This window comes from Tachypleus tridentatus, chromosome 10 (genome assembly GCF_004210375.1).
Source record: "Tachypleus tridentatus isolate NWPU-2018 chromosome 10, ASM421037v1, whole genome shotgun sequence".
Lineage (NCBI taxonomy): Eukaryota > Metazoa > Arthropoda > Merostomata > Xiphosura > Limulidae > Tachypleus > Tachypleus tridentatus.
Genome location: NC_134834.1, coordinates 6761880 through 6788746, shown reverse-complemented (window position 1 = coordinate 6788746; position 26867 = coordinate 6761880). Strand labels below are relative to the sequence as shown.

The following is a 26867-nucleotide window of genomic DNA, read 5'->3' as shown; positions in this document are numbered from 1 at the left end:
AAAGTGTAAGGATATCTTTTGTGAAGTTATATATTGGCACTGTGAACAGGTTTTGTTGAAAGTGTAAGGATATCTTTTGTGAAGTTATATATATAGGCACTGTGAACAGGTTTTGTTGAAAGTGTAAGGATATCTTTTGTGAAGTTATATATAGGCACTGTGAACAGGTTTTGTTGAAAGTGTAAGGATATCTTTTGTGAAGTTATATATAGGCACTGTGAACAGGTTTTGTTGAAAGTGTAAGGATATCTTTTGTGAAGTTATATATAGGCACTGTGAACAGGTTTTGTTGAAAGTGTAAGGATATCTTTTGTGAAGTTATATATAGCACTGTGAACAGGTTTTGTTGAAAGTGTAAGGATATCTTTTGTGAAGTTATATATATAGGCACTGTGAACACGTTTTGTTGAAAGTGTAAGGATATCTTTGTGAAGTTATATATAGGCACTGTGAACAGGTTTTGTTGAAAGTGTAAGGATATCTTTTGTGAAGTTATATATAGGCACTGTGAACAGGTTTTGTTGAAAGTGTAAGGATATCTTTTGTGAAGTTATATATTGGCACTGTGAACAGGTTTTGTTGAAAGTGTAAGGATATCTTTTTGTGAAGTTATATATATATATATAGGCACTGTGAACAGGTTTTGTTGAAAGTGTAAGGATATCTTTTGTGAAGTTATATATAGGCACTGTGAACAGGTTTTGTTGAAAGTGTAAGGATATCTTTTGTGAAGTTATATATATAGGCACTGTGAACAGGTTTTGTTGAAAGTGTAAGGATATCTTTTGTGAAGTTATATATAGGCACTGTGAACAGGTTTTGTTGAAAGTGTAAGGATATCTTTGTGAAGTTTTATATAGGCACTGTGAACAGGTTTTGTTGAAAGTGTAAGGATATCTTTGTGAAGTTATATATATAGGCACTGTGAACAGGTTTTGTTGAAAGTGTAAGGATATCTTTGTGAAGTTATATATAGGCACTGTGAACAGGTTTTGTTGAAAGTGTAAGGATATCTTTGTGAAGTTATATATAGGCACTGTGAACAGGTTTTGTTGAAAGTGTAAGGATATCTTTTGTGAAGTTATATATATAGGCACTGTGAACAGGTTTTGTTGAAAGTGTAAGGATATCTTTTGTGAAGTTATATATAGGCACTGTGAACAGGTTTTGTTGAAAGTGTAAGGATATCTTTGTGAAGTTATATATAGGCACTGTGAACAGGTTTTGTTGAAAGTGTAAGGATATCTTTGTGAAGTTATATATAGCACTGTGAACAGGTTTTGTTGAAAGTGTAAGGATATCTTTTGTGAAGTTATATATATAGGCACTGTGAACACGTTTTGTTGAAAGTGTAAGGATATCTTTTGTGAAGTTATATATAGGCACTGTGAACAGGTTTTGTTGAAAGTGTAAGGATATCTTTGTGAAGTTATATATAGGCACTGTGAACAGGTTTTGTTGAAAGTGTAAGGATATCTTTGTGAAGTTATATATTGGCACTGTGAACAGGTTTTGTTGAAAGTGTAAGGATATCTTTTGTGAAGTTATATATATAGGCACTGTGAACAGGTTTTGTTGAAAGTGTAAGGATATCTTTGTGAAGTTATATATAGGCACTGTGAACAGGTTTTGTTGAAAGTGTAAGGATATCTTTGTGAAGTTATATATATAGGCACTGTGAACAGGTTTTGTTGAAAGTGTAAGGATATCTTTTGTGAAGTTATATATAGGCACTGTGAACAGGTTTTGTTGAAAGTGTAAGGATATCTTTTGTGAAGTTATATATAGGCACTGTGAACAGGTTTTGTTGAAAGTGTAAGGATATCTTTGTGAAGTTATATATATAGGCACTGTGAACAGGTTTTGTTGAAAGTGTAAGGATATCTTTGTGAAGTTATATATAGGCACTGTGAACAGGTTTTGTTGAAAGTGTAAGGATATCTTTGTGAAGTTATATATAGGCACTGTGAACAGGTTTTGTTGAAAGTGTAAGGATATCTTTTGTGAAGTTATATATAGGCACTGTGAACAGGTTTTGTTGAAAGTGTAAGGATATCTTTGTGAAGTTATATATAGGCACTGTGAACAGGTTTTGTTGAAAGTGTAAGGATATCTTTGTGAAGTTATATATAGGCACTGTGAACAGGTTTTGTTGAAAGTGTAAGGATATCTTTGTGAAGTTATATATAGGCACTGTGAACAGGTTTTGTTGAAAGTGTAAGGATATCTTTGTGAAGTTATATATAGGCACTGTGAACAGGTTTTGTTGAAAGTGTAAGGATATCTTTGTGAAGATATATATAGGCACTGTGAACAGGTTTTGTTGAAAGTGTAAGGATATCTTTTGTGAAGTTATATATAGGCACTGTGAACAGGTTTTGTTGAAAGTGTAAGGATATCTTTTGTGAAGTTATATATAGGCACTGTGAACACGTTTTGTTGAAAGTGTAAGGATATCTTTTGTGAAGTTATATATAGGCACTGTGAACAGGTTTTGTTGAAAGTGTAAGGATATCTTTTGTGAAGTTATATATAGGCATTGTGAACAGGGTTTGTTGAAAGTGTAAGGATATCTTTTGTGAAGTTATATATAGGCACTGTGAACAGGTTTTGTTGAAAGTGTAAGGATATCTTTTGTGAAGTTATATATAGGCACTGTGAACAGGTTTTGTTGAAAGTGTAAGGATATCTTTTGTGAAGTTATATATAGGCACTGTGAACACGTTTTGTTGAAAGTGTAAGGATATCTTTTGTGAAGTTATATATAGGCACTGTGAACAGGTTTTGTTGAAAGTGTAAGGATATCTTTTGTGAAGTTATATATATAGGCACTGTGAACAGGTTTTGTTGAAAGTGTAAGGATATCTTTTGTGAAGTTGTATATAGGCACTGTGAACACGTTTTGTTGATAGTTTGTATGTTAAATTCAGCTTTATATATTTATTAATCTCACTAAACATTTGAAAGAGCTTGGTTACTAAGTAAATCATGGTAAAGAATAACAGAACTCAGAGTAAAACCTGGATTATTTTTCAATTTATTCATGGTGTTTGTTTTTAGTAAATGCTTAAAACCATTAATAAAATTGAGATTTCTTGTTGAGTGGATCTTTAGGGATGTTAAAGATTTTTTTTAAGTGAAACTATTATAGGTTTAGTTTGTACTTGCTGTTTATTTGTTTACTTATCTTGGAATGGCTGTACACTACTTACTTTTGTTTTAAAAGTAAAGTATAAATGTCCGAGTATGTTACATGGCTTTATATTGGTATTTTCTGTCATACACAATATTTATTAATAGAATGTTTTCTCAGAAGCATATACATAATATTTCAGGAATATTTTAAACTTAATTTTTGTTCAAACTGTGGAAGACCTCAGACATTAAGAAATTGGTGTAGGATAAAAATTACTTCTGCAGCTTGTGTGTATGCAAACACTACATGATTAACTTGAGCTAGTGTAAGTTAATGACATTGAAATAACAGTCTAATTCTTCAGGATATGAGGCTATGTTAGTCATGATTCAGTTATGACTGTTTATTCTTGTAGTATTTCAATATGTAATAGGCAACTGGCTATCAAAGTATCAAAGCAGTTGCTAGATTTCATATTGTAAATGGTTATTTTCTTAATAATCTAGAAAACAGAGTTTATTACAGATATCTTTGTGTTAACCTACAGGATATTTAAACATAATGAATTTATGAGTGTGTTTTTTAATGTTTCATCAGCACCTAAACCAGCAGCCAGTTGGTAATCAGAATATGTCTACACCTCAGACTCTTACACAGGGACCACAACCTCCACAAAACCCTTCTAGTACCCCTAATTTAGGTTCAGGAAACACGGCTCCACAAGCTGGTGGAAATCCTGCAACGGCAGATTCTGAGAAACGGAGGTTGATACAACAGCAGTTGGTGTTACTGCTGCATGCACACAAATGCCAAAGACGTGAAAACCAAGCCAACGGAGAAGTTCGTCAGTGCTCGCTTCCTCATTGTAGAACTATGAAAAATGTTTTGAACCACATGACCACTTGTCAGGCAGGAAAGTCTTGCCAAGTAAATCACTGTGCTTCGTCACGACAAATCATCTCTCACTGGAAGAACTGTACAAGAAACGACTGTCCTGTTTGCTTACCTTTAAAACAAGCAGACAGAAAACAACAACAGTTAGCTGGTGAGTCTGAAATGTAAAATATCTTACTGTTAACACAGCTAAAAATTACAGTTAATTTTACAGTTACAAAGGTCATAAAGTTATTTCCTGGTAGAATCAAATTTTGTAAGCATTTTTCCACCAGAGTTTTTAATTAATGCTAGAATATTAACTTTAATATTGTAATTGTAAATTTGTAATACTGTAATTGATAATATAACAGCGATCTGTCATCTTTATTATTGGTCTAACACTTTTTAATTTACAATTGTTGGAGTAATTTGATGATGAACGTAGTTATTATAACACTGTGATATGGAGAGATAGTACACAAGTTGTTATGAAGCAATGTAGTAATCATAATTTGAGCTGTATATTGTAAGAGTTATAATTTGCTTCATAATCAGTGGATAATTTGTAGTTTTTTTGCATAATCACTAATTTTATGATGCATAATTTCAAAGTGTTGTATTTTTTTTTCACACTTGAGCTGGTAATTGTTTTGTAATTCTTGATGACGAGAAACCCACTTGATATAAAAATGTATCTCAGAATGGCTGGTATGGGTATTAACAATTTTAGTAATAAAGCAGAGAAACAAAGGTTAACCTGAAGATCACCTAGAAAGGTCATAACATTGTTCTCTGTCTTATTAGTAAAAGTGTTAATACCCATACCAGCTGTTCTCAAATACATTTTTGTTTTGTGTTGTCTTTAATTAGTGTTGGTTTGTTGTTGTAAGTAGAAATACTGTTTATAAAATAATAAATATTGTACAAAATATCTTGTTATGTAATCATTTTATCATATTATTTATAGAAATTCCATATGAAGTTCAAATCTATTAAATGCTGTGTAGAAGAAACAAAAGTTGCTGTGTTTATGTATCTTAAGCCTATTGAACTATATACTGTTAAAGCCTTACACTGCTGTGATGTTTAAGTCATTGCTGTTTTTATGTATTCCAATATTTCTAATGTTTTGAAACCAGAATTTTTTACTTTTTTGTTTGTTAACGTAAAGGAACGTCAGTGCAGCAGAACCAGGTAAACCAAGGTCCTGCCCCGGCTGATATGCAGAGGGCTTATGCTGCTCTAGGCCTTCATTACAATGCAGTAGGAAACAATAATGTCACTTCACAAATTATGCAACAGAGACTTCGGACTAGGTCAGGCGAGGGGTGAGTTTTTTGAAATAGCTTTGTTTCAAATCTTATCTGTTTTAGTTGTGATTTACAGTAATGCTACTTTAGGTTGTATTAGAACTTACATACATAATTTAAAGTTTATCCATATTTCTTATAGTGGGTGCTTATGTAGCAGTTGTGCTAAATACAGTTACTGAATATTTCTGGTGTATGTTTAATCATTGTTTGTGACACATTGTTGTAGGTGTCAGTGGCTATAACACATCATTGTAATAGGTTTCACTGATTATAACATCATTGTTGTAGGGGTCACTGATTATAACATTATTGGTGTAGGGGTCACTGATTATAACATTATTGGTGTAGGGGTCAATGAGATGCAGAACATGAACTCCTTGTCAGCTAACCAGCAACAGCCACCCACAACTCGTCAGGGTCAGCTGCAGCCTCATGCTGTTGCACCTTCTAACCAGGGGCCTCAGTCACAGGGGTTTATCAGCACGAGTGATGCTTCTCAGATTAGCTTGATGGGAAGGAATCTGATGTCAACTCCCACATCGGTTGGTCTGTCTGGTGAAATACTGAGCCAGATATCATCAGCAGTACATGCTTCTCCAGCTGAACCGTCTTCAAGAACCAAGGCCTGGCACCACTCTGTATCCTCTAACCTGAGGGATTGTCTTGTACAAAAAATGTATGTTTATTTATATTTATTTTCTGTGTGTAGGAGCTTTTAAATTTGTTAGAATATATTGTTATATTTTGTTTCCTTGTGTTTGAGATATTTCATGTGTTAATTGACTCTGCACACACATATGCTCTATACTTACCAATAAAAACAAGAGCTTCAAATAAATATTTGGTGAGTAGCACTGTGCTGATGGTTATTTTTGTGTCACATTCTAATAAAACAGTTTATAGAGTGAATTGAAATAGGTTTTTTTTGAAGCTGTAAAATGGAACTTTTGTGAAGACAGCCATGTTACTATGGTTCTTGTAAGTAACTTAAGCATACTTTCTTAGAGTTCAGGCGATCTTTCCGACTCCTGATCCATCTGCCCTTCAGGACAGACGAATGGGCAATCTAGTTGCATATGCACGGAAAGTAGAACGGGACATGTTTGAAGAAGCCAACAGCAGAGTGAGTGTTCTTTTAAATATGTAATAATAATCAAAAGTTAAAGGGTTTTATTAGTGAGAAATAGCCATTATTTAATGCATAACTTTGTTATCAGTCTAATACAGGCTGTTCTGTACTGGCTAATAGTAATAGTGCTATCCTGAATTATTCTTACGTCCAAACTTGTGCGTGTCAGTTAGATTTGGGTCTAACAGTAGCATAAATTTGTTTGTGTATTACATGTTTATGACATAATTTAAGTAGTAAAACAAAAGTTTAAAACTTTAAATATTTTACTGTGTAGATAGTACAGGGTGTTCAGAAAGTCACTGTGCACTTATATATTTATTAACAGACACGTTTCAATATAGAATACAGGAGGTAACTATGAATGACAATTATAAACAATGTTGAAAGTGACCCCCGTTGACATCAATACAGGCCTGGATCCTTCTTATTTTGTTTCTAAACACCACTATCAGTTGCTGGCTTCAAATAGACTGAATAGACATATGATTACAAAACTGCACAGTGACTTTCCGAACACCCTGTAGTATATGGAAAATTAAGTATTTTTATTCACGTTTATTTTCCTTACAGGAACAATATTACCAAAAATTAGCTGAAAAAATCTACAAAATTCAGAAAGAATTAGAAGAGAAAAGACAAAAGAGAAAAGAACAACAGGGACAACAGCCTCCGCAGTCGCAGTCAATAGGAACAAACATGGGAACACTTAGTCCAGTTATGGGAACACCAAGTCCAGTTGGAAGCCCTGTGAGACTTCCTCCCAGAAGTAAGTGACTTAGAAATAAATATTGAAATGAGAAGAAAAGGTAAAACCTCCAAGAAGATAACAGTTTTTGCCCCTGTAATTAATTAGGTTAGGTTTTGTCTGCGTACTGTTTTATTATGTGCTTGATTTATTCAGTAACGTTCATACATTTTATTTCATGTTGTAATAGTAGTGTTGTCATAATACAGATTTGAGAAGCTTATTTCTTTCTTGTGAACTTTTAATGGACCTTATTTTGAATGACGTATTTAAAGTATTTAGAAATTATCATCAAACTAATCTGTTTCTCATTCTCAAAAGATTTTATTGTTGTCATATACAGATTGAGTTTTCACTCAAACAGATACAAATGTAAGGAAACCACAGATTTGGTTTCACTCAAACAGATACAAATGTAAGGAAACCACAGATTTGGTTTCACTCAAACAGATACAAATGTAAGGAAACCACATATTTGGAGATACAATTCCATTCTTAAGATAATATTGTCTCTGATACAAATACAGAAATTTTGATGATGTTTTTAGTTTGATTTTAAACAGTATAAATGGACTAATTATTTTGTTAGTATAGAAAATTAATATAATTCCATTCCTACAGTGACCATATTACATCTATATTCAAAAGCAACATTCAAATATCTTGGAGGTCTGAAAGTTATTTACTTATGTGGCAACACAGAATTATTCTGTATGGTTTTCTTAAACCTATTAATATGGAAGAAGATTCAATATAGTATTGTTGTACAACATTATAAACATATTTTAAGATTTATTGTGTTACGTTTAATCTTAAAATGTCATCATAAAAGATGGCTGTTGTATTAATTGTTGTCGTAACTTTTGTAAAACAGGACAACAGACAAATATTCCATTTATCTGGAGTAAAAAAATAAGTAATATGGGTAATCATCGTATAAACATTCTGAGTTTGTAGGGCATTAATAGTTTATGAATCATTACTTTGTAGATTGTGGATTTGATTTTCTGAACAGATAAAAACTAAATGATACGAGTTTGAACGTTTAAAAATATTTTAATGTACATTAAAAGCTTATTTTTGTTCCAGTAGTGTTTTCTGTATAGTTTAAAAAAAATTGAAGTTATCTTTAAAACATCATACAAGCTTGAAAAACCTTAACAAAAACATGGACTTTGTTGATAGTGTTATGTTTTAAACTGTATAAAAAAACAAGTATCAATACTTGGTTGATTGGAAGACAAATGCTAGAGGTAAGTACTGATTGATGAAAGTCTGAAACAGTGTACCAATATTTACAGATCTGTCACCGTCACTGCTAACTCCTCAGCCAAGAGTGTCTGAGATGTCTCATCTTGCAAACCATCAGAGAATACCTCCACCAAATATAACTATCCCTGGACCAAGAAATGATTTTTTTTCTAGTGTGACCAATAACCAGCTGCCTAACTCAACAGGAATGGATGTTAACCAGGGCCACTTCAATTTAACAAACTCAAATACGCATCCCATGACCCCTCTTGGTCCACAGCAACCTTATTTTAATAATGTGACCCACACAGGAAATGTCACAAGCACCACATCTGTATCTCTTGGGGAATAAGTGCTGGAACCGTACCATTCCTTTTCTAACTCCCAGATTGGTTCAGGACTTCGGGAAGGCTACTCTCAGCTCAACGATCCTGTGAAAGCAAGACAAGTTTCGGTAAGTCTAGCTCGTGGCAACTCTTAAGGCTGCGAGTAGAGCAGATATTTTCATCGTTAAACTTTGTATCCAGTATGTGATGTACATATGGAGTGATTACAAGAACTCTTACCATGCTAGGAGGCATATCAAATTAACTTAAAAAGTAAAAGTTTTGTGTTTTTTAAAATCTGAATAAATCCTAGTTACTAAACTTAATAAGTTATAGTGGAATTCTGTGGTATCAGTGTAGTTATTCATGATTTTCTGGTTATTCAACTGTATATATAAAACTTAAAATAACTGTTTGATATCCTCCAAGTGAGAAACTATAAAAGGCTTAGCAGCCTATATCCAGCAACAACTGAGTTCAAAGGTCGTAGCAAGAAGAGATAATTGTTTGCTTTACTTGATTTATTGTTCTATATTTTAAGAAAAATAATTTATATCTAAATAGTAGTAATCTATATACATACATATGTATAATAATTGAAATGTGACTGTACATTACAAAATACAAATTCACTAAAACACAGTCAAGACAGGGAAGATCAGTTTTATATTACTGGAAACGTGACTTGAGTGCACGTGCACCGTGTCAGTGCAAGGTACGTAATGTTATGCATGTATGATTGGAAGGTAATTATAATAATAAATAATAAATATATATGTTCAAATTTAGTGTTATAAGGCTTAAGCTACATACACCAAACATTCATGTTATCGTGTTATAATATGTAATCATTGTAGCATGAAAAAGCATAATTCCTTATTTTTTATGATGGTTACAAGATTGATCAAATGACAGACTCCACGTGGTTAGACTATAGAAAATAACATAAAGTCTTACTGAAAACAAACATTTGACATGTGTTTAGAAAGTTTTAGAGATTACACAAATAATATCTCAAATATTTAGGACAAAGAATAGCTTTAACAATTGTTACATGAAATCACTTTATACTAATTCTAGTGATAAAACAGACTATTTTCACAAATAAATCTATAGAAAAAATATTTTATTAAAATATCTGATTTTTTGGGGTATAAAAAACTTGTAACCATTACTAAAAGTCAACCAAATTTTGTGAAGATACACATGCTGTATCAAACATTATAGTACAAAAACTTAATGTGTGAACATGTGTAGATGAACTTGTGTGTGTTATACCGACCTCATTGTGAAAGGGCTAAACAGTTGTTGTGTTTTAATATTCCAGCAGGCTTAACACTCCTACGAAAAGACGTTTCTAGTCCTGATTTCTCCAAGCCCGTTCCCCTGGCTGTGGTTTTGCTAGATAGTAGATAGTGACAGTGGAAATCTCGTTAATCCATTCATTAATGGATTTAAATGGCAATTTCGTTTAAATACAAAATTATTAGTCTAATATTAATAACCTTTCAAGTTGCTCTGGGGCCTATTAGGCCCCACTTTTCGTAGGAGTGTTAATGAATCATGTTACTGGTATGTGGATATGACAGATAAAATATTTATATTCTTCCATACTTTCACTTCTAAGTTGTCCCCCACTTGTACAGTGGTAAGTTTATGGATTTACAACACTAACATCAGGGGTTTGATTCCCCTTGGTGGACTCGACAGATAGCCTGATGTGGCTTTGCTAAGATAAAACATGCACACACTTGAAAGTTCTAAGAATTAAATTTAAATAAATCACAAATCTTCTAATATCTAAAAACCATAGGTTTGAAATTAGACTGTGGTTTTAAAAAAAATTGGAAATTCAGTATCAGCTCCAGCAATTCAATACTGAACTTTTGTGAGAATATTATTACATAAATAATGAGTAAAATATCCTTAATACTGAACTATTGTGAGAATATTATTATTACATCAAGAGTAAAATATCCTTAATACTGGACTGTTGTGAGAATATTATTATTACATAAATAATGAGTAAAATATCCTTATTACTGAACTATTGTGAGAATATTATTATTACATCAAGAGTAAAATATCCTTAATACTGGACTGTTGTGAGAATATTATTATTACATCAAGAGTAAAATATCCTTAATACTGGACTGTTGTTAGAATATTATTATTACATAAATAATGAGTAAAATATCCTTAGTACTGGACTGTTGTTAGAATATTATTATTACATAAATAATGAGTAAAATATCCTTAATACTGGACTGTTGTGAGAATATTATTATTACATAAATAAAGAGTAAAATATCCTTAATACTGAACTGTTGTGAGAATATTATTATAACATAAATAATGAGTAAAATATCCTTAATACTGAACTGTTGTGAGAATATTATTATTACATAAATAATGAGTAAAATATCCTTAATACTCAACTGTTGTGAGAATATTATTATTACATCAAGAGTAAAATATCCTTAATACTGAACTGTTGTGAGAATATTATTATTACATCAAGAGTAAAATATCCTTAATACTGGACTGTTGTGAGAATATTATTATAACATAAATAATGAGTAAAATATCCTTAATACTGAACTATTGTGAGAATATTATTATTACATCAAGAGTAAAATATCCTTAATACTGAACTGTTGTGAGAATATTATTATTACATAAATAATGAGTAAAATATCCTTAATACTGAACTGTTGTGAGAATATTTTTATTACATAAATAATGAGTAAAATATCCTTAATACTGAACTGTTGTGAGAATATAATTATTACATAAATAATGAGTAAAATATCCTTAATACTGAACTGTTGTGAGAATATTATTTTTGCATAAGTAATGAGTAAAATATCCTTAATACTGGAATGTTGTTAGAATATTATTAGTTCTTAAATCATGTTTGGATCATGACACATTATTTATTAAGTTAAACTTCACTTGTACTGCTTCCGTGAAGTCCAGATTAATTCTAAGGTGAATTGGATATTCAAGACATAACTAGTAATGTAGTCATGGTGAAATTAATGTTAGTAAGGTATCGTAATGTACACTTTGGTTGTATGTAATGTTATAATCTGATTGATGGTATGTATAATATGTATATCACATGGTATGTTGTAGTTAGTTTTGTAAATTTGTGTATTTTAGCTGGTGCCACCTCAACACCAGGAAAACCAACTTATAGGACAGTCTGGTCAGATAGAGATAACATCACCTGTTTATGGCAATCTCAGATCTCCAGTAAGTGTAAAACTTGACAGTTTTAGATATGTTACTGTGTGAACGGAAAGCTCATTACCTTAACAGTCTTTAGTGAAAAAGTTTCACAGATATGGCTCGATCCATACAACATTAGAAAATGTTTGGCCATGCTTTATTAATTTTTTCATGTTAATTTACTTGCACGTAAAGTTATCTAAAAATATATATCATTATAGCATCCAGTGACTTCCCCATGTTTAAAGCTTATATTAAACGTGTGTAAAACAGTAGTATTCAACACAGTTGAATTCTAAGATTACTGGTTGAACCTGTGGAAATTCCTTCTACTTTTTAAATACATTTTCAGAAACTGTTTTGTTCCAGATTTCTTTGTATCTTATAATGCGGTTGGTTTCAGACTTCTGTGTGTACAAAACTACAATCTATACAGCAGTCATCCTTGTATATTAGTTCTGGGATTCATGATTTAACTGATTTGATTGCTATCTGGGTATCTTAACATAAAAAAACTGAAAATTATTCTGTATGATACAGTATGTGAACACTGATGGTATAAAACCTTGTTGGTATTATGAAGGTTAATAAAATCTTAATATACTAATTACTTAGTTTTGTTTAAGTGTTTTTGTTCAAAATTTTTAATGAAGTTCTTGCCTGGATAATAGAATATTAAACATTCTGTTTGTAAAGTAACATGAATGATTTTTTTAGTGAATGACATTGTAAAAGGTGATTCAAGTAGTAAACTACAACAATAGTTTTATATGTTTGTATTTGGAAGATGGAAAAGTGATTAGCTGCTTGTTGTTTTAACTTTTCAGAATAGTGAATGTCTTTTTACCTGAATTGCAGTTATGATTGTATTCTTAATAACTGGAAAGTTTTTGTGACCGTCTGGCCAGTAAGTATGATGTAATTTTTACCGCATTTATGTTTATTTTTCTAGACCAGTAGGTTACACATCCAGGAACCCCCACAAGGTAGTCAGATATCGGGCAAGCACCTGCCAGGTTTGTCCCCTCAGATGTTACCCTCTTCTCCATCTCATACTCAACCCATTCCTCAATCATCAACTCCCCAGCCCCAGTCAAACCAAACTCCTATCCAGCAGCCCCCGAGAGCAGCCTCGGTACCAGGAACAACAAGAAGCAGCCCATCTACTCCTCAGAGTTTCCAGAAACAGCTGCAACATCTTCAAGAGAATCAACAAAAACAACACCAACCACAGCAGATCGCCTCTCCGTTTTCTCAAGTTTCAACTCCTCAAGGATTGTCTGTTACTGGTAACTCCGAGGGAGTAGCTTCTAAAAAGACATGATGTGCACCGTGACTTGTTCTAGCACAACAATACAAAGTATATCTAAGATGGACTCACCCTCCATTACCAGTGTCCCAGCCTTAAGTCTCCAAGTAACCACTCCTGCTAGTTTAGAAATCAAAATGGAAGTAGACACCACTGAGATCAAAGAGGGGAAAGCTGAGATAAAACAGGATTCTAAGACTCCACAATGTGAGAAAGGTATGAAAGTTGAAACAAAGCAAGAGCCTGCGGATGATAGTTCTACTGCAGGATATGTTAAGTCTGAATGTTTTACAACCAGAAAAGAAGGACCCGTTTCTGTAAAAGTAGAGTTGTCAACTCCTGCGGCCAGTACAAATGATGGAGAACTGCCAACTTTGGCCAGCGATGTCAAACCAGATGTCTCAGAAGCTGCTCAACCACCCCCCAAACCAAAACCTAACAAAAAAGGTAAGTTTTCATATAAAAGAAGGACAGTACTTGAAGTTCCGCTCTGCTGAACTTGATTATTTGGAGCTATTACGGGTGAATGAAGGCCATCATAAAAAGAAATATTGTTTGTTTATAATATATTTTATTGTAAGACACTGCTTTTCAATGGTAATCTAATTGAAAGGTAAACAAGGTTACTTACTGGTTTTGTGAAAAGATTTGTAAAACACAGCTTTATAATAAAATACAATGGTAATAACATTATTGTATTAAATTTTGAGTGAAACCCTGTAGAAGGTTGTGGTATGTGCAGTTTAACCCTGTAGAAGGTTGAGTGAAACCCTCTAGAAGGTTGTGGTATGTGTAATTTAACCCATCTACATTGGAAAGATATAATGATAATTTAGTTACAAACTTGTGCATGGAGATATGTAACTTACCATGAAAGACATTGGTTATACTAATAAAATTGAACACCAGAAGTTAGTAATTGACTGAAAAAATGTTTGTTTTAACACGTTACTTCCAGTTATTTCTTCTAGAAAGCAAATAATAATCTGGTGTAGAATAATATAAACAAACAATAGTGTTTGTTTACAATGTTGAAGTATTTATTAAACATAATTTGTATTATGTGGATTTAGTGTTTAGAGACTTTGGTATCATCTTTACTTTGTATGTAGACATCTGTTTATCATTTGAAAATTGATTGTATTTGATATTTCTTGGTTGTTGTATTTAGGTATATAGACACTATTTGGACATTGAATTTAGGTAAATTGATACTTCTTGGACTTAGTATTTAGGTATATGGACATCATTTGGACATTGGATGATATTAAAAAAACACATAGGTTCAAGAAGTCCCAATTTACTCCTGGAGAAGAAAAGTACTTCTTTCAAAAGCACTCTGGTTATAGGATTTTTATTTATTTCTATTTTGGACAGTGTATTTAGGTATATATACTGTTTATTTTAGCCATGCTCTCTTTAATGTAAGAAGATAAGGCTTTATAGTACTCAGTCAAGTTATTTTGTAAGGATATGTTATTTTTGTATATTTCTTTTTTATATTGGGTTGAGGAATAATTCGTGAGCATTTTTTCAAGTTAAAAAAATATATTCATAAATGAAACGCTTTCGCAAAATATTTCATGTCATTTGGTAGATAATTTTTTGCTCTAATAGATGGTGTGTTTGATTTTCATATGTCTTTAATTTTTGCTTTCATTTTCAGCTCATTAAATGGAATGTCAAGTGGACAAAATCGAGCATTTTCGACACCATCTGCTTTTCGCATTTAATTTCTTGCAATTTCGTTTAAAACAGTGCATACTATATACCTAGGTATTACATGAAATAAAGTATCATAATAAATGTTTTGGGTGTAATGTGCTCATGCATTGAAGTATTGTATAGTCTTGCATGTAATGCTTGAATGAAATTATTTAAAAACGCTCACGAATTATTCCTCAACCTAATATATATATGTAGCAATATTTAATAATTCTATACATATGGATATTTAAGATAATAAAAATATATTGATACCAGAGTTTATTACTAATATTCTATAATTAGAACATGAACATGATTCTCAGAAATTTATACATTTCTTTCTTGTGTAAGTGGTGGCTTTTGTTCTTGTAATTAAAATTAATAAGTCAATTGTTTTCTGTTTGGTTGACAAGGTTACTGTATGAATGTTTCTAATGTAAGTAATTCAGAATAACTTGAGATGTTGATATCTTCATTTGTATAAAATTGCACATTATATATCTTAGTATGAATTAACCAAGTTGTTTGGTTGTTGTTAAACTGCTACTTACAGTTTCATTTTGTTCCAGTTTTCAAGCCTGATGAATTACGTCAAGCACTGATGCCTACGCTAGAGAAGTTGTACAGACAAGATCCTGAGTCATTACCTTTCAGACAACCAGTTGACCCACAGCTACTGCAGATCCCGGTAAGTGTTGTTTGTGTTCTTTAATTTGGTATTTCTGTTTATCTGTGTTTTATACATTAGACAGCCTTTTGATTCTGTAATGGAATTTGTCAGAATCTCTTGAGAACGTTTCCTGTTTATCTCGTATATTCAAAGGCTTTTTTTAGCATTGATGCTTTACTCTAATAGAAGTGTGAAACTATATATTTTAATTAAGTCATTATAGTGTGTGATAATGTTACTGTTATCAAGTTTACGTTGTTTACAGATCAGAAATGTGTATTCTTATGATAATGCCATCAAAAATATTTACATCTTGCTTAATTAGCTGAGTGTAATTCTTTTGTGTGTGTGCTTATATTTATGAATATGCTTATTAATGTGTTTGTGCAGGATTACTTTGACATAATTCGGAAGCCAATGGATTTATCGACTATTAAACGAAAGCTAGATACTGGACAGTACCAAGATCCATGGCAGTATGTGGATGACTTATGGTTGATGTTTGATAATGCCTGGTTGTATAATAGGAAAACATCCCGTGTTTATAGATATTGTACAAAGGTATATTTGTATGTTTGATTTTGTTTTAATTTTTTGAAAACATTTTTGTTTGTGGGATAGTGTTATTCACTTGAAATGAGATTTATGCTATGCATAATGCTGCCATAAACTAACATGGAATAATTAAAACATACTTTATATTTTGTTTCATGCAGCTTGCAGAAGTTTTTGAGCAAGAAATAGACCCAGTCATGCAATCTCTTGGTTACTGTTGTGGAAGAAAGTATGTTTTTCAGCCCCAAGTCTTGTGTTGCTATGGCAAGCAACTTTGTACCATACCAAGGGATGCAAAATACTGGAGTTATCAAAACAGGTTAGTAACTTTGATTAGTTTCGTTGAAACTGATTAGTTTGCATAACAGTGCATCAGTTAGTAACTTTGATTAGTTTCATTGTAGCTGATTAGTTTGTTTAACAGTGCATCAGTTAGTAACTTTGATCAGTTTCATTACAGCTGATTAGTTTGTTTAACAGTGCATCAGTAAGTAATTTTGATTAGTTTCATTGTAGCTGATTAGTTTGTTTAATAATGCATCAGTAAGTAACTTTTCATTGTAGCTGATTAGTTTGTTTAACAGTGCATCAGTTAGTAACTTTTCATTGTAGCTGATTAGTTTGTTTAACAGTGCATCAGTAAGTAACTTTTCATTGTAGCTGATTAGTTTGTTTAACAGTGCATCAGTTAGTAACTTTTCATTGTAGCTGATTAGTTTGTTTAACAGTGCATCAGTTAGTAACTTTGATTAGTTTCATTGTAGCTGATTAGTTTGTTTAACAGTGCATCAGTAAGTAACTTTTCATTGTAGCTGATTAGTTTGTTTAACAGTGCATCAGTAAGTAACTTTTCATTGTAGCTGATTAGTTTGTTTAACAGTGCATCAGTTAGTAACTTTTCATTGTAGCTGATTAGTTTGTTTAACAGTGCATCAGTAAGTAACTTTTCATTGTAGCTGATTAGTTTGTTTAACAGTGCATCAGTAAGTAACTTTTCATTGTAGCTGATTAGTTTGTTTAATAATGCATCAGTAAGTAACTTTTCATTGTAGCTGATTAGTTTGTTTAACAGTGCATCAGTAAGTAACTTTTCATTGTAGCTGATTAGTTTGTTTAACAGTGCATCAGTAAGTAACTTTTCATTGTAGCTGATTAGTTTGTTTAATAATGCATCAGTAAGTAACTTTTCATTGTAGCTGATTAGTTTGTTTAACAGTGCATCAGTAAGTAACTTTTCATTGTAGCTGATTAGTTTGTTTAACAGTGCATCAGTTAGTAACTTTTCATTGTAGCTGATTAGTTTGTTTAACAGTGCATCAGTAAGTAACTTTTCATTGTAGCTGATTAGTTTGTTTAACAGTGCATCAGTAAGTAACTTTTCATTGTAGCTGATTAGTTTGTTTAATAATGCATCAGTAAGTAACTTTTCATTGTAGCTGATTAGTTTGTTTAACAGTGCATCAGTAAGTAACTTTTCATTGTAGCTGATTAGTTTGTTTAATAATGCATCAGTAAGTAACTTTTCATTGTAGCTGATTAGTTTGTTTAACAGTGCATCAGTAAGTAACTTTTCATTGTAGCTGATTAGTTTGTTTAACAGTGCATCAGTAAGTAACTTTTCATTGTAGCTGATTAGTTTGTTTAACAGTGCATCAGTAAGTAACTTTTCATTGTAGCTGATTAGTTTGTTTAACAGTGCATCAGTTAGTAACTTTTCATTGTAGCTGATTAGTTTGTTTAACAGTGCATCAGTAAGTAACTTTTCATTGTAGCTGATTAGTTTGTTTAACAGTGCATCAGTAAGTAACTTTTCATTGTAGCTGATTAGTTTGTTTAATAATGCATCAGTAAGTAACTTTTCATTGTAGCTGATTAGTTTGTTTAACAGTGCATCAGTAAGTAACTTTTCATTGTAGCTGATTAGTTTGTTTAATAATGCATCAGTAAGTAACTTTTCATTGTAGCTGATTAGTTTGTTTAACAGTGCATCAGTAAGTAACTTTTCATTGTAGCTGATTAGTTTGTTTAACAGTGCATCAGTAAGTAACTTTTCATTGTAGCTGATTAGTTTGTTTAACAGTGCATCAGTAAGTAACTTTTCATTGTAGCTGATTAGTTTGTTTAACAGTGCATCAGTAAGTAACTTTTCATTGTAGCTGATTAGTTTGTTTAACAGTGCATCAGTAAGTAACTTTTCATTGTAGCTGATTAGTTTGTTTAACAGTGCATCAGTAAGTAACTTTTCATTGTAGCTGATTAGTTTGTTTAACAGTGCATCAGTAAGTAACTTTTCATTGTAGCTGATTAGTTTGTTTAACAGTGCATCAGTAAGTAACTTTTCATTGTAGCTGATTAGTTTGTTTAACAGTGCATCAGTAAGTAACTTTTCATTGTAGCTGATTAGTTTGTTTAACAGTGCATCAGTAAGTAACTTTTCATTGTAGCTGATTAGTTTGTTTAACAGTGCATCAGTAAGTAGTAACTTTTCATTGTAGCTGATTAGTTTGTTTAACAGTGCATCAGTAAGTAACTTTTCATTGTAGCTGATTAGTTTGTTTAACAGTGCATCAGTAAGTAACTTTTCATTGTAGCTGATTAGTTTGTTTAACAGTGCATCAGTAAGTAACTTTTCATTGTAGCTGATTAGTTTGTTTAACAGTGCATCAGTAAGTAACTTTTCATTGTAGCTGATTAGTTTGTTTAACAGTGCATCAGTAAGTAACTTTTCATTGTAGCTGATTAGTTTGTTTAACAGTGCATCAGTAAGTAACTTTTCATTGTAGCTGATTAGTTTGTTTAACAGTGCATCAGTAAGTAACTTTTCATTGTAGCTGATTAGTTTGTTTAACAATGCATCAGTAAGTAACTTTTCATTGTAGCTGATTAGTTTGTTTAACAGTGCATCAGTAAGTAACTTTTCATTGTAGCTGATTAGTTTGTTTAACAGTGCATCAGTAAGTAACTTTTCATTGTAGCTGATTAGTTTGTTTAACAGTGCATCAGTAAGTAACTTTTCATTGTAGCTGATTAGTTTGTTTAACAGTGCATCAGTAAGTAACTTTTCATTGTAGCTGATTAGTTTGTTTAACAGTGCATCAGTAAGTAACTTTTCATTGTAGCTGATTAGTTTGTTTAACAGTGCATCAGTAAGTAACTTTTCATTGTAGCTGATTAGTTTGTTTAACAGTGCATCAGTAAGTAACTTTTCATTGTAGCTGATTAGTTTGTTTAACAGTGCATCAGTAAGTAACTTTTCATTGTAGCTGATTAGTTTGTTTAACAGTGCATCAGTAAGTAACTTTTCATTGTAGCTGATTAGTTTGTTTAACAGTGCATCAGTAAGTAACTTTTCATTGTAGCTGATTAGTTTGTTTAACAGTGCATCAGTAAGTAACTTTTCATTGTAGCTGATTAGTTTGTTTAACAGTGCATCAGTAAGTAACTTTTCATTGTAGCTGATTAGTTTGTTTAACAGTGCATCAGTTAGTAACTTTTCATTGTAGCTGATTAGTTTGTTTAACAGTGCATCAGTAAGTAACTTTTCATTGTAGCTGATTAGTTTGTTTAACAGTGCATCAGTAAGTAACTTTTCATTGTAGCTGATTAGTTTGTTTAACAGTGCATCAGTAAGTAACTTTTCATTGTAGCTGATTAGTTTGTTTAATAATGCATCAGTAAGTAACTTTTCATTGTAGCTGATTAGTTTGTTTAACAGTGCATCAGTAAGTAACTTTTCATTGTAGCTGATTAGTTTGTTTAATAATGCATCAGTAAGTAACTTTTCATTGTAGCTGATTAGTTTGTTTAACAGTGCATCAGTAAGTAACTTTTCATTGTAGCTGATTAGTTTGTTTAACAGTGCATCAGTAAGTAACTTTTCATTGTAGCTGATTAGTTTGTTTAACAGTGCATCAGTAAGTAACTTTTCATTGTAGCTGATTAGTTTGTTTAATAATGCATCAGTAAGTAACTTTTCATTGTAGCTGATTAGTTTGTTTAACAGTGCATCAGTTAGTAACTTTTCATTGTAGCTGATTAGTTTGTTTAACAGTGCATCAGTAAGTAACTTTTCATTGTAGCTGATTAGTTTGTTTAACAGTGCATCAGTAAGTAACTTTTCATTGTAGCTGATTAGTTTGTTTAACAGTGCATCAGTAAGTAACTTTTCATTGTAGCTGATTAGTTTGTTTAACAGTGCATCAGTAAGTAACTTTTCATTGTAGCTGATTAGTTTGTTTAATAGTGCATCAGTAAGTAACTTTTCATTGTAGCTGATTAGTTTGTTTAACAGTGCATCAGTAAGTAACTTTTCATTGTAGCTGATTAGTTTGTTTAACAGTGCATCAGTAAGTAACTTTTCATTGTAGCTGATTAGTTTGTTTAACAGTGCATCAGTAAGTAACTTTTCATTGTAGCTGATTAGTTTGTTTAACAGTGCATCAGTAAGTAACTTTTCATTGTAGCTGATTAGTTTGTTTAACAGTGCATCAGTAAGTAACTTTTCATTGTAGCTGATTAGTTTGTTTAACAGTGCATCAGTAAGTAACTTTTCATTGTAGCTGATTAGTTTGTTTAACAGTGCATCAGTAAGTAACTTTTCATTGTAGCTGATTAGTTTGTTTAACAGTGCATCAGTAAGTAACTTTTCATTGTAGCTGATTAGTTTGTTTAACAGTGCATCAGTAAGTAACTTTTCATTGTAGCTGATTAGTTTGTTTAACAGTGCATCAGTAAGTAACTTTTCATTGTAGCTGATTAGTTTGTTTAATAATGCATCAGTAAGTAACTTTTCATTGTAGCTGATTAGTTTGTTTAACAGTGCATCAGTAAGTAACTTTTCATTGTAGCTGATTAGTTTGTTTAACAGTGCATCAGTAAGTAACTTTTCATTGTAGCTGATTAGTTTGTTTAACAGTGCATCAGTAAGTAACTTTTCATTGTAGCTGATTAGTTTGTTTAACAGTGCATCAGTTAGTAACTTTTCATTGTAGCTGATTAGTTTGTTTAACAGTGCATCAGTAAGTAACTTTTCATTGTAGCTGATTAGTTTGTTTAACAGTGCATCAGTAAGTAACTTTTCATTGTAGCTGATTAGTTTGTTTAATAATGCATCAGTAAGTAACTTTTCATTGTAGCTGATTAGTTTGTTTAACAGTGCATCAGTAAGTAACTTTTCATTGTAGCTGATTAGTTTGTTTAACAGTGCATCAGTAAGTAACTTTTCATTGTAGCTGATTAGTTTGTTTAACAGTGCATCAGTAAGTAACTTTTCATTGTAGCTGATTAGTTTGTTTAACAGTGCATCAGTTAGTAACTTTTCATTGTAGCTGATTAGTTTGTTTAACAGTGCATCAGTAAGTAACTTTTCATTGTAGCTGATTAGTTTGTTTAACAGTGCATCAGTAAGTAACTTTTCATTGTAGCTGATTAGTTTGTTTAACAGTGCATCAGTAAGTAACTTTTCATTGTAGCTGATTAGTTTGTTTAACAGTGCATCAGTAAGTAACTTTTCATTGTAGCTGATTAGTTTGTTTAACAGTGCATCAGTTAGTAACTTTTCATTGTAGCTGATTAGTTTGTTTAACAGTGCATCAGTAAGTAACTTTTCATTGTAGCTGATTAGTTTGTTTAACAGTGCATCAGTAAGTAACTTTTCATTGTAGCTGATTAGTTTGTTTAACAGTGCATCAGTAAGTAACTTTTCATTGTAGCTGATTAGTTTGTTTAACAGTGCATCAGTAAGTAACTTTTCATTGTAGCTGATTAGTTTGTTTAACAGTGCATCAGTAAGTAACTTTTCATTGTAGCTGATTAGTTTGTTTAACAGTGCATCAGTAAGTAACTTTTCATTGTAGCTGATTAGTTTGTTTAATAATGCATCAGTAAGTAACTTTTCATTGTAGCTGATTAGTTTGTTTAACAGTGCATCAGTAAGTAACTTTTCATTGTAGCTGATTAGTTTGTTTAACAGTGCATCAGTAAGTAACTTTTCATTGTAGCTGATTAGTTTGTTTAACAGTGCATCAGTAAGTAACTTTTCATTGTAGCTGATTAGTTTGTTTAACAGTGCATCAGTTAGTAACTTTTCATTGTAGCTGATTAGTTTGTTTAACAGTGCATCAGTAAGTAACTTTTCATTGTAGCTGATTAGTTTGTTTAACAGTGCATCAGTAAGTAACTTTTCATTGTAGCTGATTAGTTTGTTTAATAATGCATCAGTAAGTAACTTTTCATTGTAGCTGATTAGTTTGTTTAACAGTGCATCAGTAAGTAACTTTTCATTGTAGCTGATTAGTTTGTTTAACAGTGCATCAGTTAGTAACTTTTCATTGTAGCTGATTAGTTTGTTTAACAGTGCATCAGTAAGTAACTTTTCATTGTAGCTGATTAGTTTGTTTAATAATGCATCAGTAAGTAACTTTTCATTGTAGCTGATTAGTTTGTTTAACAGTGCATCAGTTAGTAACTTTTCATTGTAGCTGATTAGTTTGTTTAACAGTGCATCAGTAAGTAACTTTTCATTGTAGCTGATTAGTTTGTTTAACAGTGCATCAGTAAGTAACTTTTCATTGTAGCTGATTAGTTTGTTTAATAATGCATCAGTAAGTAACTTTTCATTGTAGCTGATTAGTTTGTTTAACAGTGCATCAGTAAGTAACTTTTCATTGTAGCTGATTAGTTTGTTTAATAATGCATCAGTAAGTAACTTTTCATTGTAGCTGATTAGTTTGTTTAACAGTGCATCAGTTAGTAACTTTTCATTGTAGCTGATTAGTTTGTTTAACAGTGCATCAGTTAGTAACTTTTCATTGTAGCTGATTAGTTTGTTTAACAGTGCATCAGTTAGTAACTTTTCATTGTAGCTGATTAGTTTGTTTAACAGTGCATCAGTAAGTAACTTTTCATTGTAGCTGATTAGTTTGTTTAATGATGCATCAGTAAGTAACTTTTCATTGTAGCTGATTAGTTTGTTTAATAATGCATCAGTAAGTAACTTTTCATTGTAGCTGATTAGTTTGTTTAACAGTGCATCAGTAAGTAACTTTTCATTGTAGCTGATTAGTTTGTTTAATAATGCATCAGTAAGTAACTTTTCATTGTAGCTGATTAGTTTGTTTAACAGTGCATCAGTTAGTAACTTTTCATTGTAGCTGATTAGTTTGTTTAACAGTGCATCAGTTAGTAACTTTGATTAGTTTCATTGTAGCTGATTAGTTTGTTTAATAATGCATCAGTTATGAAGTAATTGATTTTAGTTTCATGCACAATGAGTTTTACTCTGGTAAAACCTATTATTATTTTCAACTTAAAATGTTATTGATAGAAAAGGAAACATCATGTTCAGTATAATTGTTATTGATAGAAAAGGAAACATCATGTTCAGTATAATTGTTATTGATAGAAAAGGAAACATCATGTTCAGTAAACATCATGTTCAGTAAACATCATGTTCAGTATAATTGTTATTGATAGAAAAGGAAACATCATGTTCAGTATAATTGTTATTGATAGAAAAGGAAACATCATGTTCAGTATAATTGTTATTGATAGAAAAGGAAACATCATGTTCAGTATAATTGTTATTGATAGAAAAGGAAACATCATGTTCAGTATAATTGTTATTGATAGAAAAGGAAACATCATGTTCAGTATAATTGTTATTGATAGAAAAGGAAACATCATGTTCAGTATAATTGTTATTGATAGAAAAGGAAACATCATGTTCAGTATAATTGTTATTGATAGAAAAGGAAACATCATGTTCAGTATAATTGTTATTGATAGAAAAGGAAACATCATGTTCAGTATAATTGTTATTGATAGAAAAGGAAACATCATGTTCAGTATAATTGTTTGTTTTTGTAGTGTGAGAAGAGAGAGAATTTTTATTACATTTTGTAAGAAACCATCTGATATTTACCAAGCCTCAAAGTTAAATAGAATTTGGTTTTGAATAATGTAAAAGTTTATTTTTTTATTCTGTTTGGTGAAAATTGTAGCACGTTTTTGCAATGATGATAGTTTATTAATTGTAAAATGATATTTTGGAGTTAAAGCCTGTGCCAGGTAACTGATGTCATATGTGCATTCCTTAAAACAGGTATACCTACTGTCAGAGATGTTTTGCTGAGATTCAAGGTGACACTGTAACACTAGGAGATGATCCAACAGCCCCTCAAACGTAAGTTTTTTATGTTTAGGATAGTGATTTCCAACATTATAAAAGTTATAAAATAGTTATAGTACAGTTATAAAATAACTGTACAAGGAGTGATCATTTCATGTTATAAAATAACTGTACAAGGAGTGATCATTTCATGTTATAAAATAACTGTACAAGGAGTGATCATTTCATGTTATAAAATAACTGTACAAGGGTGATCATTTCATGTTATAAAATAACTACAAGGAGTGATCATTACGTTATAACTGTACAAGGGTGGTCATTACATGTTATAAAATAACTGTACAAGGGTGATCATTTCATGTTATAAAATAACTGTACAAGGAGTGATCATTTCATGTTATAAAATAACTGTACAAGGAGTGATCATTTCATGTTATAAAATAACTGTACAAGGAGTGATCATTTCATGTTATAAAATAACTACAAGGAGTGATCATTACGTTATAACTGTACAAGGGGTGGTCATTACATGTTATAAAATAACTGTACAAGGGGTGATCATTTCATGTTATAAAATAACTGTACAAGGAGTGATCATTTCATGTTATAAAATAACTACAAGGAGTGATCATTACGCTATAACTGTACAAGGGGTGGTCATTACATGTTATAAAATAACTGTACAAGGGGTGATCATTTCATGTTATAAAATAACTGTACAAGGGGTGATCATTTCATGTTATAAAATAACTGTACAAGGAGTGATCATTTCATGTTATAAAATAACTACAAGGAGTGATCATTACGTTATAACTGTACAAGGGTGGTCATTACATGTTATAAAATAACTGTACAAGGGGTGATCATTTCATGTTATAAAATAACTGTACAAGGAGTGATCATTTCATGTTATAAAATAACTGTACAAGGAGTGATCATTACATGTTATAAAATAACTGTACAAGGAGTGATCATTTCATGTTATAAAATAACTGTACAAGGAGTGATCATTACATGTTATAAAATAACTGTACAAGGAGTGATCATTAGATGTTATAAAATAACTGTACAAGGAGTGATCATTACATGTTATAAAATAACTGTTTATTTACATTGTACAGGCTTGTGTTGATGTGAGAATTTGTCATATTGGACTAATTTTACCAAACATTTAATTATCAGCCAACCTCAGTTCTGTGGTATAAGAAGTGAGAAAGAACAAAGAATAGTTTTTATGTACATTACAAACCTTCAGATTTATTTATAACATTCATTTATTTTTAGTACAATTCCCAAGGATCAGTTTGAAGAATTGAAAAATGATCACCTGGAACTTGAACCGTCGCATTACCATATCTCTGATTAAAAATCCTAAATAACTAATAAGGTTATGATCTTTTATCTGTTGGGCCTATTTATACTTTTTTTGGTCGAGTTGCATCTTTACAGCCTCTGTTTTTTAATTCTATTGGTCAGTATCTGTACAATATTCTAAATTAGTAATTCTATTTGTCAGTATCTGTACAATATTCTAAATTAGTAATTCTATTTGTCAGTATCTGTACAATATTCTAAATTAGTAATTCTATTTGTCAGTATCTGTACAATATTCTAAATTACTAATTCTGTTGGTCGGTATCTGTACAATATTCTAAATTACTAATTCTGTTGGTCGGTATCTGTATAATATTCTAAATTACTAATTCTATTGGTCAGTATCTGTACAATATTCTAAATTACTAATTCTATTGGTCAGTATCTGTACAATATTCTAAGTTACTAATTCTATTGGTCGGTATCTGTATAATATTCTAAATTGCTAATTCTGTTGGTTAGTATTTGTACAATATTCTAAATTACTAATTCTATTTGTCAGTATCTGTACAATATTCTAAATTACTAATTCTATTTGTCAGTATCTGTACAATATTCTAAATTGCTAATTCTGTTGGTCGGTATCTGTATAATATTCTAAATTACTAATTCTATTGGTCAGTACCTGTACAATATTCTAAATTACTAATTCTATTGGTCGGTATCTGTACAATATTCTAAATTACTAATTCTATTGCTCGGTATCTGTACAATATTCTAAATTACTAATTCTATTGGTCAGTATCTGTACAATATTCTAAATTACTAATTCTATTGGTCAGTATTTGTACAATATTCTAAGTTACTAATTCTATTGGTCAGTATCTGTACAATATTCTAAATTACTAATTCTATTGGTCAGTATCTGTACAATATTCTAAATTACTAATTCTATTGGTCAGTATCTGTACAATATACTAAATTACTAATTCTATTGGTCAGTATCTGTACAATATTCTAAGCTACTAATGCTATTGGTCGGTATCTGTACAATATTCTAAATTACTAATTCCATTGGTCAGTATCTGTACAATATTCTAAGTTACTAATTCTATTGGTCAGTATCTGTATAATATTCTAAATTACTAATTCTATTGGTCAGTATCTGTAC

General features: G+C 31.2%; 3 protein-coding genes across 3 annotated transcripts in view; all 3 read left to right on the top strand.

Moving 5' to 3' along the window:
* LOC143227935 (uncharacterized) overlaps positions 1 to 5567 on the top strand; it is a 52891-nt gene extending 47324 nt beyond the window's left edge. Inside the window, exons 4-6 of the mRNA XM_076459290.1 lie at positions 3734 to 4181; positions 5184 to 5340; positions 5552 to 5567. Of these exons, the coding sequence (XP_076315405.1) occupies positions 3734 to 4181; positions 5184 to 5340; positions 5552 to 5567 (621 nt within the window). The remainder of the gene's footprint in view (positions 1 to 3733; positions 4182 to 5183; positions 5341 to 5551) is intronic.
* A 108-nt stretch (positions 5568 to 5675) lies between these two features.
* Positions 5676 to 8805, top strand: LOC143227934 (histone acetyltransferase p300-like). Its single transcript, XM_076459289.1, has 4 exons — positions 5676 to 6001; positions 6331 to 6448; positions 7028 to 7223; positions 8504 to 8805. Exons 1-4 carry the CDS (start codon positions 5685 to 5687, stop codon positions 8803 to 8805), a joined length of 933 nt encoding a protein of 310 aa, XP_076315404.1. The 5' UTR covers positions 5676 to 5684.
* A 21-nt stretch (positions 8806 to 8826) lies between these two features.
* Positions 8827 to 26867, top strand: part of LOC143228695 (histone lysine acetyltransferase CREBBP-like) — a 35651-nt gene continuing 17610 nt past the window's right edge. The window contains exons 1-8 of the mRNA XM_076459963.1: positions 8827 to 8907; positions 11945 to 12037; positions 12966 to 13769; positions 15599 to 15717; positions 16090 to 16260; positions 16416 to 16573; positions 24356 to 24436; positions 25667 to 25723. Of these exons, the coding sequence (XP_076316078.1) occupies positions 13334 to 13769; positions 15599 to 15717; positions 16090 to 16260; positions 16416 to 16573; positions 24356 to 24436; positions 25667 to 25723 (1022 nt within the window). The 5' untranslated portion in view covers positions 8827 to 8907; positions 11945 to 12037; positions 12966 to 13333. The remainder of the gene's footprint in view (positions 8908 to 11944; positions 12038 to 12965; positions 13770 to 15598; positions 15718 to 16089; positions 16261 to 16415; positions 16574 to 24355; positions 24437 to 25666; positions 25724 to 26867) is intronic.

Excerpts from the sequence above, each read along its gene's own strand:
- LOC143227934 (XM_076459289.1), top strand. The coding sequence starts at position 5,685 with ATGCAGAACATGAACTCCTTGTCAGCTAACCAGCAACAGCCACCCACA. Across the intron at positions 6,002-6,330 it reads GATTGTCTTGTACAAAAAAT|AGTTCAGGCGATCTTTCCGA; the intron begins GTATGTTTATTT and ends ATACTTTCTTAG. Across the intron at positions 7,224-8,503 it reads TGTGAGACTTCCTCCCAGAA|ATCTGTCACCGTCACTGCTA; the intron begins GTAAGTGACTTA and ends CAATATTTACAG.